Source organism: Aphelocoma coerulescens, chromosome 1 (genome assembly GCF_041296385.1).
Source record: "Aphelocoma coerulescens isolate FSJ_1873_10779 chromosome 1, UR_Acoe_1.0, whole genome shotgun sequence".
Lineage (NCBI taxonomy): Eukaryota > Metazoa > Chordata > Aves > Passeriformes > Corvidae > Aphelocoma > Aphelocoma coerulescens.
The window spans coordinates 69785705-69799489 of record NC_091013.1 but is presented as its reverse complement, the minus strand read 5'-3'; the positions used below and the strand labels follow the sequence as shown (position 1 = coordinate 69799489).

The 13785-nt window shown below is 34.9% G+C and overlaps 1 protein-coding gene across 7 annotated transcripts in view; it reads left to right on the top strand.

Annotated features, from left to right (window-relative positions):
* NBEA (neurobeachin) overlaps positions 1–13785 on the top strand; it is a 467531-nt gene that overhangs the window by 104921 nt on the left and 348825 nt on the right. For all 7 annotated transcript variants that reach the window (XM_069012126.1, XM_069012137.1, XM_069012124.1 and 4 more), the window contains exons 8-10: positions 3212–3358; positions 10664–10861; positions 11274–11407. In XM_069012126.1, coding sequence (XP_068868227.1) covers positions 3212–3358; positions 10664–10861; positions 11274–11407 — 479 coding nt within the window. The remainder of the gene's footprint in view (positions 1–3211; positions 3359–10663; positions 10862–11273; positions 11408–13785) is intronic.

Here is a 13785-nt window from a genome sequence, read left to right as displayed (position 1 = left end):
TTTACAATATCTGAAATTCACCTCTTGTACCCAAGCAAGAACTGAAAAATACCTCCGTCTACAGTTTTTGTATGTAGCCTGGGAGACATGGAAGTAAAGATAGAGGTGGCAAAAACAGTAGGAGTGAGGAAAAAAAAAAGCTTTTTTTTTAATTTTTAATTATTTTTTCTCATATTTCTTATAATTCATTCTTATTTATACAAGGCCATGAAGTTACTGGGTTCTTAACTATTTCTGTAACATGGCCAGGCAGATATAGGATATTACAAGATGTAGGCATTACAGCTTCAGATCTGTGTTCTTCACAAATATATGTTGTCTTAAGAGATATGTTTTCATTTTATTGAGCCTCCATGTATTAAATATTTGCAGTATTTTTCACCCAAATTTTAGAGGGAAGATACAAATTTGGAGGAAAAAGGGGAAAGGCATGATAAACTTCTTTGGATAGCTATTTCTAATTTGAATGCTGCTGATACACTGTTTTTATAGAGACATTTTTGTCTCCAAATTCATTATTGCTATGTAATGAAATATTAAAACAATAGCAATGCCAATATTTATTGTTACATTCTAGCTGCAACATACTGTAGCTAGTAATAAAGGACTTACTGATCTTATCTTCCAAGAGGTAAATATAGCTGGGGATTATGGCAAAAATGTGAAGTGAAATGCGTGGCAAGGTGTAACATAATCAAATGTGTGCAGCCACAAGCTACTCAGTAGTCAGGATCAGCTTCATTTGCCTTATAGAACAGGTGAGAACATTAAGAACACCTGTTCTTAATTGTTTATATCAAATGAACTTTGAGATAGAAGTTAAATTGAAGAATTTGACAATTGCAGCAATATTTGACTATTGTATGAGTAGGAATTTTCTCCAGTTATGGGAAGTGACAGAAGAAACATAAAACTTCTCTTCAAGGTGTAGAGTATGGGGATATGGAAGTGTGGTGGAAGATTTTATTCAGATAGTTGGATGAAGATGAATTGATGATGTCTTGACATCTTTCACAGAACTTTGCATTCCCATTGTAGAATAAGGAAGCTGTAGAAGGATCTAAAAAAGTTTATTTAAGTGATGAAAAGCCAACAGTTTGATAACATCAGTAGCAATTGTACTGCATTTGAAAAAGGGCTTATAACTATCAAGGTTATTAAGGATAAAGTTTAGTCCTTAAATAACAAGGTCCATAAGTTCCAAGAGTTTAATTTTTTTATTTAAATAAGATACGAGGTTTTGGGCCAAGTAAAGTAGTCTGTCAAGCACTTCATCTTGGAGTTATTAATGACATACTACCAGGGATGTACAAAAATAGGCAAGCAAACTTGGTGTCTGACAGGTTTAAAACTGTGGAAATGTGAGATAGGTGGAGGAAGACCAGATGAGCTATGAGTATTGGGTGTTGATTTCTAAATAAATTCATTAATTAATAAATCAGGTTTACAGATTACTTGGCATCTGGAACAGAAGTGGATAAAATAACCAGGAAATCAGGAGTTAGCCCTCCCCTCCAATTAAAAATAATGGAAGCACCAAATCAAGAATGAAGTGCCAGAAATGAGAAAGTGTAAACTGGGAAGAATGATAAAAGACAGAACAGGAAATTACTACAGGCTAACAAACTTAGAACTTAACTATAATTAGAACTCAGAATCTGTTGAGAGCTACAATAGCTGTTATAAAATTAATGATTACTAGAGGAATCCAGGAGAATACCCTTATAATATGCAGGAATGTAGTCTCAGAATATTTAAGTATCAACTAGGAAAAAAGTGGTATCAGTAGCTCAGACAAATTCCTCAAATAACCATTGAAAATGGCAATTGCTCAACATTAATTGACGTAACACTTTCTGACAGTAATGGCAAGAGTGTAAGGAAAGCCTCCAAGGCTAAGTAGGACTTGAATAAAGTAACTGAAAATTTTTATAAATTTTGCCATTAGGTTTACCAGGAGTCAAAGGGGTCTGATTAACCCATCTTTTGCACTGTACTTAGTGCATACAACTTTATTAATCAATTTTAGTCTAGGGTTTTTGCGAAAAGTTTTTTAATTTTGTCAAAAACACTGCTTAAAAAATAGAAATTCTAAGGAAAAAAAAATAAGATATGTAAATCAAAGGAGGATAAATCAAGGATAAAATCCTGGCTATTTCTTCTCACCTGTTGTTAAAGCTGACCTCCAGATCTTTGTCTCTCCTTACACCTTTTCCTTGTTGATAGCCTATCCACCTAGACCAGTTGTACCAGCTCACCATCTTTGATTTCATTCTCTAGACTGACAGAAGTTTTCCTTAAGGTAAAACTCAGTAGTCAAGCCAGATGAAAAAGCAGGTTTCCTAATGCAGGTTCTGCTGGTTTGCTGATTCAGATCAGAAAGTGAGATCAGAACCTTGTTTCCATTCAATAAAGTACATTTGACTCAAGGAACCTGAATGAATAACCTTCAAAGATCCTTCAACTTCCTCCTGTTGTCCTTTTGTGCTGTATCATGTTTTCTGGTTTCTCAGGTCTTTGTTCTAGACAGGTTTTTTGGAAGCACCTGAAAAACTTAAACAAATCCTTGCAAAATAGCCACAGAAATAATTTCTAATCTGAAATAATAGGTCGTGGGCAGATGGAGAATAGCAGAAGGGAGGGATAGTTTTTGGAAGAAGGAATGGAAAAAACTCTTGTGAGTATAGAAGGAAGAAGAGGATTTAAGGTCAAACCAAACCATTATAGGCTGTGGTCAGAGAGAGAAACCATGCACCAGCTTCAAATTAGAAAATCTGTATTTCTTTCTTTTTTTTATTTTTTTTTTCTGCTGGAGGTGTTTACCTCTATTGCAGAAGAGTGAAAGAAGAGTGCATTTCAGCAGGCATTCTTGTGTATTAGCAGTAGGAGTTCTGAGTACAATTACAAGGAACTTCAAGTGTTTCATATTCCTAGAAGGCAATAGGGGGGATTATTTTATACTGAATGTACTATTCTAATTTTCTCTGTTGTATGTTGACCAATTACTAGAAAACAAATCCTAGCAGCCATTCTTATGGACCTCTAAAACAATTAATGCTACTATATTCAAAATGAAGTTGTTCACCACAGGGAAGTAATAAAAGATTGATAATGGTTGGTTTATCTTTTTAATTACAGCCTCCCTTTATTTGTGGCTTCAGTAGCTGTGCATTAATATTATTTCATTATTAACTGCCTCTTTCTGATACAGAGCTATGATAAATGTTTTCTCGGATCTTCGGAGACTGCTGATGCAAATAGAGTGTTCTGTGGCCAGCTTGGAGCAGTATACGTATTCACTGAAGCACTCAACCCAGCACAGATTTTTGCAATACATCAGTTAGGACCTGGATATAAGGTAATACCGGATCTTAAGAAGCATAAAACTGGAAAAAGAAAATGATTGATAGATATAGTTGGAAGATATATATGCATGTGGATATTCTTCTTAGGATCACATAGATTTTTTCATGTGATTTGTTTTCAGCAACATAAGACCTATTTTGTCAATTATCCTAACTAACCCTAGTTTTTTACCATCTTTTTGAAAGACGAAAGTTTTGTTCAAAGCACAGCTGAAACATATTTGTATGTGAAATTTATCACTTCAGGTCATAATCAGATTAGAAAAATTTTGTATTTGGTGCACTGAATACCAGAGAAATAACTTTCTTCTCTACTGTTTGTATTTAAAAACCTGAGTTAAGGCAGATTGACATTCAACAAGGCATAATAAACCAATTCCGTACAAATGCATGGTTTCAGGCAGTTCAGCTGAAGTAAAAGTTGAGCTTTTTACTCATACTTTGTCACTAATATTGAGGGGACAGATTGGACAAATTAATGGTGCATGCATAAGCTTGGATCTCTAGTCAGGTATTAGGGCTTACAATGGCTGTGTATGGTATTATTTCATCAAGAAAAAAAACACAGATACATTGCAGAAATCTGCAGAAACTCCTTAGTGGATAATACTTGAAAATGAATATAAGCCTAGATAAACAATATTGAATTTCAATTTATACCATGAGTTATTCCCAAGCTTTCTTTTTTCTAATTTTTGAAATTTGTGGTTTCATCTGAAGACTTTCAGTTTTTCAATATATATCTTTTACTCTGAAAATAAAAAAAAATTAAAAGCCACAAGTAAAAATCAACATTTAGATTCTAATAGTATTAAGTTTGTGTGTTGAAAATGCATACTCTTAATCATTTGATTAGAGCTAGCACTTGAATGGCAGGGACATTTGAAAATATCTTTCATGGTGTGTATCTATGTAGTTTAAATAAGTATGTATATGTCAGGATTACCTGGAGAAGAGGAAGTCTATTGAATGTGGTTGATGGTTAAAATCTGCCTTGAAACTAAAACTATTTAGTTAGAAAAGTTAAGAAAAGTTATTTTCTAACTATTTAGTTATATATATATTTCTAACTATTTAGTTAGAAAAGTTAACTATTTAGTTAAGAAAAGTCCATAACCTGTGCAAACAAGGAGTATTTTATTCCAAACTTAATACTGTATTTTGTTTGGACAAATATTTCTGCAAATATTTTTTGGTCATACGAAATAAATTAATGTAGCCTTATACTTCTTAATAAATGCAGTAAACCTTTATGAATTTAATAAATTATTGGATTTCAGTATGCAGAAGCATGCTGAAGTCATATCAAATAGGAATAAGGCTTTTGTGTGTTTCAAGAAGTGAAAATTATGTAATATTTTTTGAGTGTTGAAGGGGTCGATAAGGATATGAGCTTTCATGCTAAATGACATTTCCAGTAGTTACTGCACTAACGCTATTACAGTTGTCAAATTGCCCTGCTTGGTTCATAGGCTTCCCTTAAACTACATTTCTGCACACCTGTACCTTCTTAGTGATTTTTTAAAATGTCAGATATATTTAATATTTTGGGGAAATTCTTCTTTTGTGTATCATGTTTTTAGATTTGTACACAGCACAGTTACTGCCCCCTTGCTCTCTGAAGGAGTTTTTTTCCTTGTCTAAAAATATGGAAGTATATTTTACTATTTAATACCAGTTAAAAAGAACAGGCTCCCAGAGCAGTACCTTAGAAATAACAACATTAATTTCTTTGACTTTCTTATTCCCCAGAAAATTAAGGCAAAACAGAAGACTTTTTTTGACCCCGTTCCAATGCAAGGTCTACTCACAACCAAAAAAGAAGTTATGTCTTGCAATTTAGAGATTTCAGGGCACCAGCTGTAGCTTTCACTCAAAGCCTGCCTGTTTCATATCTCATTTAAGGTTACTTCTGTAAATTCTTTCCGATTCTGTGCTGGTGCAAAGGTCCACCAGTTCAGAATACTTCAGTATGGTGTTAAATAGTCTAAGGGAGCCTCAACTGACACACAGCTTGTATTGCTGAATATTAGAGGTCGTGTTCTTGCTCTTACCCAACTTGATGATACAAACTGGCCTTTCAGAAACTTTTCTTAAGTAGTTCACTACATGTCCTGCTCATTCTAATTGTTGGTACTGTTAGCCAGCAGGGAAAATCAACTGTTCAACTTTTCCTAAAAAGACCCTAGATGAATTGTGAACTCCAGTTGTGCCAAACTTTTCCTCCCAAGGAAGGATTATTCAAAATAGTTGAGAATTTTTGGAAAATGTCTTCATACAGATCTTTTTTCTTTCCTATGACAGCATATGGCAGTTCCTGTGATTTACAGTTCATACTTTGGTCCATTATATCTGAGGATCTGATTCTTTAGGGGAAGCGACTATTCCTCTACCTACTTTGCTCATGAGACGAGACTATGATTTTGCCTCTTATTCAGCTGCCCTCATAGTCATTCATAATGTCTCTGGGATACAATGACTGCTATTAAAGCCTTTGGAATACAGAGAAATCTACCAGCATACAGGACAGTTTGCACATATCTGTGAATATACATATATAAAATGTTGCCAATTACACCAAAGCACCAAAGTTCAGGAAAAGGGAGCCCTTGATCTACAAATAAAAATGAATCTGTTGCACTTTGTCCCATGCCTGTTCTGTGGTACAGGTAGAAGCAACAGGTTTTAGGATTGACTAGAGAAGTCATTAAAATAAGTCTTACTTATGATGCACATCAAGTAATTATATATTTATGTGTATTGTTTATATTATTTATTGCACATGACATGCTTATACAGAGTGCAGTAACATAGAAGCAGATCTTGCTCAGCATGTTCTTATGAGTGCATTTGGTTATAACCAGCCTGCCCTAATATAAAAATTTATTTGTTAGGCAAATAGATGTTTTAGTTTGAAATACTAAATTTTCACTTGTAGCAATAGGCTTTTTTAAAAAAAAAGTTACATTGTGTGAGTAGCAATATTGAAAAACTGACACTCAGTAGCTATTGCAAAGAAATTACTCATAATCAAATTTTTAAGAGGGGAAGAGAGGCAAATATACTGGCAATAGAACCATGTGATTTGTCTTTTCCCCATTATGTCTTCCCTAATTAATTAATAATGTATCTTGAAATTTAAAACTCTATTTAGTAGAAATGTTATGATTCAGTATTTGCATTCCCAGGTTTTATTTGTAATAAAGCATGCTCAGTTTGAGCCTTGCCATTGCTGAACAGGACTTTTACCTACTCCATGGACCCTTTCAGTTATTAGAGATTGAAGAAAGAAAAAGGAAATGAGAGCAGCATCCTTGGTCTCACTGTGCTTTCTCTGCTGCCCATCCTTGTTCCCAGGCAGCAGAGAGGAAAAAGCTGTCTGCTGGGATCCCTAGGGGCTGATAAACAGAATGGAGGGGCAAGGGAGGTAATGTGAGAGGAAGAGATGCATCTGATAGCATTGTTTGGTGCTGTTTATAAAAGGATGTTTCTCAAAGCCCTGTTCTAATAGCCCTGTCAAATCTGTGCCACTCCTCTTAACCGTCCCACAGGCATTTCAAAGCAAGTTATCAGATTATTCCATATGTTGCTGCATCTGAGTTTGCTCTTGATCAGTGCTGCAATATCAATCTTTTTGTCACATACTATGGTTGGAGTAAGAATACACTCATGCCTGCACACTCACACAGAAAATAGCATTGAAAATTTAAATTTGCTTAAACCGATTATATAGTACAAGATAATATTTTATGTATGATGCTGAACCTACAGGGGAAAAATGTAGTGAATAGTAAATCAAAAAGCCACAGTCTTACTGCTAAAGGAAGGGGGAGAGCTGCTGGTATTTAAACAGTGTTCCTGATCAAGTACAGATTCTTTTACTGGAGAACACAGTGCTGGAGTAATTCTCATCTCTCTCTGTTCCTTCCTATTCCTGTGGGAGCAACAAACATATTTTGTATGGATCCTGTGTATATACATATATATATATTACCTTATATAGAATATGTTGAATCCAAGGCTCTGTTTTTCTCTCTTGATGCCCTCACACTGCTTGTGCCAGACCTCAGACTTGCATTCCTTAGTGACCAGTAACTTGAGCTTATATGCACAGCAGCCTCTCCTACCCTGCTGTGGATGTCTTTTCCCAAGTCCCCAGAACAGTGTGCATATACTAAATTTCTTTTCTCTTTCTGTGGATCAATGTTAGTAATAAAGGAGTATCATATATCAGAGTTTGTAGCCTCTCTTTCCATTCTGTTATAATAATCTTTTGAGTAGAAGACCAGAATTTCCAATTCATGATCGCTTTTGTTAGGCTTTAATGGCAGAATGTTCCTTTAATTCTTGTTTTTTGCCCAAAAAGTGTGAGACAGTATTATGTTGATTCATAACTTATTTGTGTCTGACTTTCAAATAGTGATCTCTGATAATTTCTTGCGGAATATTAAACACTGACAACTAGGAGGTAGATTATTGCCAAAATTTGTGTATAAAACTGATTTAACTTAAGCAGTTTAGAACATTGCAAAATTTCATGGTAATGAAATGATAAGATTTTGTGTTGAAACACTTTGACATATTTAAACAGCAAAGTTATGAAAAACTGTATAGTGGAAAAAATTTATGAGTTTTAGAATCTGAAAAAGCTGAGAGGTGTGAAAGAGTTTCAGGGTAATAAGTGTTTTCATGTGGTAAAATATTAAAATACAGTACATACATCATGCAGATATCTTTGGAAATCAATGAAATCACTAAATTATTTTTCCTCTGCAGAAAGTGCACAGAGGTTTCTATGTATAGTTAAAATGTCCTCTGGGGTGAAATACATGTCACCTTCCTCAGGACAAATCTCTAATCTGTAGCAGTCATTTCCCAATAAGTGAGATGTAGGCAGCCATATCAACAGAAAGTCAGCTCTCAAGTTCTAAGCATAATATTCCTTCTTTGGGAATTTCTATTTCAGAAAGTAGTGTAGCACAATAGGAACACAATTCTAGATTAAAACATTTAGTTGAGGAGTGAATACTCACAGTGTATTATATTGGTGGTTTTACTTTGGATTGGCTGTAGTCTGATCCTTTGGGCCGAATGAATACCACCAATTGCAGGACATTTGAGTTTCAGCCTAAATGAAGTCTCTTTGCTTCTGAACAGCTTTGCAATATGAGCAGTCATTAAGTGGGGATCACTGGGAGTTTCCCTACAAAACAGACTCCTTACCCAAATGCAAATCACAGAATCACAGAGTGGTTGAAGACACAGGAAGCAACTGGAAGCTGGAAGTCCTCTGGTTCAACCTCCCTGCTCAAAGGGTCACCTAGAGCCAGTTGCCCAGGAGTATGTCCTGACAGTGTTTTAATATGTCCCAAGAGAGAGACTCTGTCACCTTGCTGGGCACCTTCACAGTGAAAAAGTGTTTTCTGATGTTCAGAGGGACACTCCTGTGTTCCAGTTTTGCTCATTGACTTGTGTCCTGCCACTGGGCACCACTGAGAAGAGTCTGACTATATCTTCTTTTTAACCTCCCTTCTGTTATTTATATATGAGATCCCCTCTGCTGCTTCTTTTCTGAAGGCCAAAGAGTCCCAACTCTCTCAGCCTTTCCTCATGCGAGAGATGCTTCAGTCCCTTCATGTTTTAGTGGCCATTCGTTGCACTCTCTCCAGTAAGTCCATGGCTCCCAGTGGTAGCCCAGAACTCCAGGTGTGTCTTCACCAATGCTAAGTAGAGGGGAAGCAACACCTTCCTCCACCTGTTTGCAACACCCCTCCTAATGCAGCTAAAGATATTATCCTACATTGTCAAATGGAGGTGGAACCACAGACTTGCCATTCACATGCATTTGCCCTTCCTGGTTGTGCTTTCTGTTATGGTAGCTTTGTCTTGTACCTTTTCAGCATTGCAGCCTCCCTTCTGCCGGGCATCACCAAAATTGGGACAGTGCTGACCAACAGATGTGCTCCAAGGGTTCTGCAGCAGCTCCAGTCAGGTGGCCAGTCTGTTCAGCTTATGGCCCACATGCAAAGGGGTGCTAGTCAGCAGACCTTATATTGCCATGTGTCAGTCACTTGAGCAGATGCACTTTCCCGTTGTTTGGCTGTAATCAAGAGAATTTTTTCAGGGTTTCTAGTAGCCCTGAGAGCTCTGAAAAGGCTGCATGGGTTTTATGGGGTTACATAAATGAACCTCTGATTTGTTTGGAAAGAGCTGATAAGCTCCTGTTTTAATTCTAACATGGATAGCAAAAACCCCAGTTATGATACTTTCAGTGGTTTCATGATACAGGATTTCATACTGGGGGGGGGGGAAGGGGAGATTTGGTAGGACCAAAGGGATAAAGAGAATTATGATCGCTCTATGCAGTGAGAGCAAGGGAAATGATTAATATATAACCTCAGAAATAAATTATTTTAAACAGAGTAAATATTTTAGAAATAACATTTTATAGATAGATGGATAGATATCTTCATTAAATTGTGGTCATTTCTAACAAATTTGTTTTCCTTGTATCAGTAACAGCACTGTACTGTGTTACTACTAGATGTCTTTTTGCCACTGTTAAATGATTGTTGTATGCAATAGTTATATGCCAAGTAAATCTGACAATGCTTTGCAGAAAGACAGAAATCTATTTTCTCATGCCTTATTGATTTGCCAGAAAACTTAGTTTTAGATCAGATATGAATCACGATATGTTTAAAAATAACAATTACATTCTTCAGTCTTCCTTAAAAAAGCTCTGAATTTGAGAATAATTAGTGTGAAATATGGCATTTATGATTTATTTTGGATTTCTTTTTTTATAAGTAGCTTGTTTATATATACTCCTGACTGTTAATGAAGCATGGTTTTTAGTACTGTTCAAAAAAACCTGTTTCTTTAGTCAACATGGTATAGCATTTTATATTCTAATTTGAGTGAGTTTATATAAACTAAAATATAAGGCATTTAATTTGTTCTGTATTTTTAATGTGTTTCATGCTTAATTTTTATTTTAACATATTTATGGATACTTAGTGTGACTTTTTTAAGATAGTTACTTCTGAAACTTGTAAACAGTGATGCAAAAAGGAGAGATAATACATAAAATACCAAATATTGTATTGATGTAATGATGTGGTGTAGAGTAAATAAGAAAATCTATCTCATTGTTCAGTAGCATTAGGCTACTTGTAAATGCAAGCAAAGTTTAGTAGTTTGTTTATTCCTTCTCAAGTCCAATGTATTTTTTTGCACATTTTGTGTCAGGGAATTTGTCTAAATTAATTACTTTGTAAAACTTTTTTTTTTTTCAGAGCACATTCAAATTTAAATCAGAGAGTGACATTCATCTGGCTGAGCACCATAAACAAGTCCTGTATGATGGGAAACTCGCAAGTAGCATCGCTTTTACCTATAATGCAAAGGCCACCGATGCTCAGCTATGCCTTGAATCCTCACCAAAGGAGAATCCTTCCATTTTTGTACACTCCCCCCATGCTCTCATGCTTCAGGTTTGTGCTGCTAAGTTGATGTTCTGTGATTACTGTTAGCTGAACATCACAGGATTTGTGTGATAGTGTACAGAGGTTGTTATTTTGCGTTCTGTCAGCTCGTAATATAACTTTCACTTAAACTGTTCTTTCTTTGCTCACTTTTTAAAGCAAGAAAAAAAGTATTCCATGAGAAACATAGAGCATACCATGAGGCACAGTTTTCCATGATACTGAAAATTTTCTGTTTAATGTTGGCCTTTAAATACAGTGATTATAATTGAAATATTGTAATAGAATGAAACAAAGTAATGAAACAAAGTTTAAAAAAGTCTGCATTCAATTTGGGGTTAAAAAGCTCCAAAATTATATTTTTAACTGTCCTTTAAAATTGAGATTAATTGTGGTTTTTCCTTTATTTTTATATATTTAGGACGTGAAAGCTATTGTAACCCACTCCATTCACAGCGCAATTCATTCCATTGGAGGGATCCAGGTTCTTTTTCCTCTCTTTGCCCAGTTAGACAATCGACAGCTGCATGACAGTCAGGTGGAAACAACAGTTTGGTAAGCCTCTTTTAACCAAGATAAAAACAAAATTAATCTTACAATATTTTTCCCTTTTTTTTTTTGTGGGAATGTTCTCTAATTTTTTTTACACTTTGCCCCTGCTTCTTTGAAAAAGTTACTATTTTTCTAAAAATAGTTTACTGTACAATATGTAAATTGTATTGATCTGATGAGAATCCCATCTGAACTGGCATAAAACTGATATGACTAAATAATGAATTCAAATCACTCTACAGTCTTTAAGGGTAGTTTTATGACAGTTCTTCCAACTTCTGAAAGAAATCAATATGCTTTTACTTGAGAGTGCAATGTTGTTTACATTCTCAAAGTGTGTGTCATTTGAATTCATATTTCATAACATTCAAAAATTAATTATACATGGTCAGAAAGTCACAGAGCTATGATCAGGTGTTTTGTGGCCATATTACAGTTGCAACAGTGACTGGGGACACCCCAAGAGAATTTTAAGCTGGGACCCATGTAGTCTCTCCTCTGATACTATGGAAGACATCTCTAAGTTGAAGAGCCTTCACAGATGTTAGATTAATGCTTCCACTGGAAGCCTGAAAAGAACTACCTAGGAGTCTGTCAGTACCCATGCTGACTTAGAATCATAGAATCCTTTAAGATGGAAAAGATCTCAAAGATCATGAAGTCCAACCATTAACCTGGGACTGCCAAGTCCACCACTAAACCATACCCCTAAATGCCACATCTGCACATCTTTTAAATGCCTCCAGGGATGGTGATTCCTTGCTCAAAGCTAGCTCAGCTATAGTTATTTTTGCAAAGATCTCTTGCTACTTGCTTGTCAGGGCAGCCTCCTGTCCTAGAGGTAACACAGGATAGCTAAACTTCTCCAGAAAAATGTGTGGCCTAATCATTTGGGGGTAACAAATCTGAAAAGGTAATGCTGAAGAACTGGTGTGGTGTTTCCCCAAAGGATTATTTGTAGCCAAAGCCTGCTAGAAAGCAGTGTTTGGAACAAGGTAAGCTGACTTTTCTATATGAGTAAAGTGATAAAATAGGTGATTATGCAGAGCACATGGCTTATTTTCCTGTCTAGAATATTCTTCTATTAATTATTCCGGATATTTCTTATTGCATTAGATAGTTCAGGTAAACATTAGTTAACTGAAAAAATAATTAAATAATACTAAAATTGCCAACAAATTTGAAAGACAGAAAAGCTGGTTGTGTACTGGCTCACGTGGAAGATATATATATATATTTTAAGTCTCTTTTTCAGGATGTACTTGGCATTGAAGCATTGTAAAGTAAGGGAAATAGAAAAAGGAATACTTGGTTTGAAATAAGCTTGGAAAAAAAAATCCCTGTATGTTTTTATTTTCTGGCAAAGCAGAAGACAGAAATGCTTTATTCTAATTTAAGGAAGGTTATGTGTGTATGTGTCCCCACATAGGAATAAAATATATGTTAAATTCATTAATGAGCTGAATCTGTAATAGATGACAAAGCAATAACTAGATCTGTTTAAAAATGAAGAGCTAATGTAATGTAAGTTTTAGAAGTTGAGATTAAGACTAATTCTTCCCAAGTGTGTGGTCTACCCAGCGAGTAAGAACATTCATAATGTTTAATTGAAAATGTACAGAACATTTCTGGAGTTAGTTGAACTGTAAGTAGAAAAAAAATTATTCTTGAATAGGTCAATGCATTTCTTCTATAATTAGATTATATTCTAAAAAGAGATCTGTAATTAATTGTGCTATATGATTGTACAAATGCATAATACAAGAGGATGTGATCCTAACTCAAGGACATATTGAAAAAAAAATTAAGCAAATGGCTGCTTGATGAGATGTAACTTACATGTTGAATTAAAAGGTTTTTGGTGAATGTGCATTATTTTCTTATATTTTATTTAATGGGCTATAGATATAAAGAACAATAATACTGAAAGTGAAAAAGGAAGTAGACAAATAGAAGAATAAAATATTTTTGGGATCAAAGAAAGGAGGTAATGGGGAAAGAGTGCTAAACATAAGGTTCATTTGAGGAGTGGAATAAGGGAAGTGATGCACTTAATGAGTCCTTTCCTCATTCCCCCTTATTTATTAGAGTATTCTTTCTCTTTATGTCAAACTGTATCTGAGACTCAGTTATACCTGTCTTACCTGTAAAAATATATCTACAACAGCAACAAAGAGCTGCCCCAGTTCTACTACTTTTCTGAATCCTCTTTCTCTCCTGCAAATATCAAAAATTGTTTAATAAGTTCAGGGTTCTCAATTATTTGATTTGTTGTTTGGATTTTTTTTAAAATTATAAGGATTTTATTAACAGGACTATGAGGAACACCTTTCTTTTTAATCATCTTGATCCATATTGAATTTTAATTTTCTAAATGAATG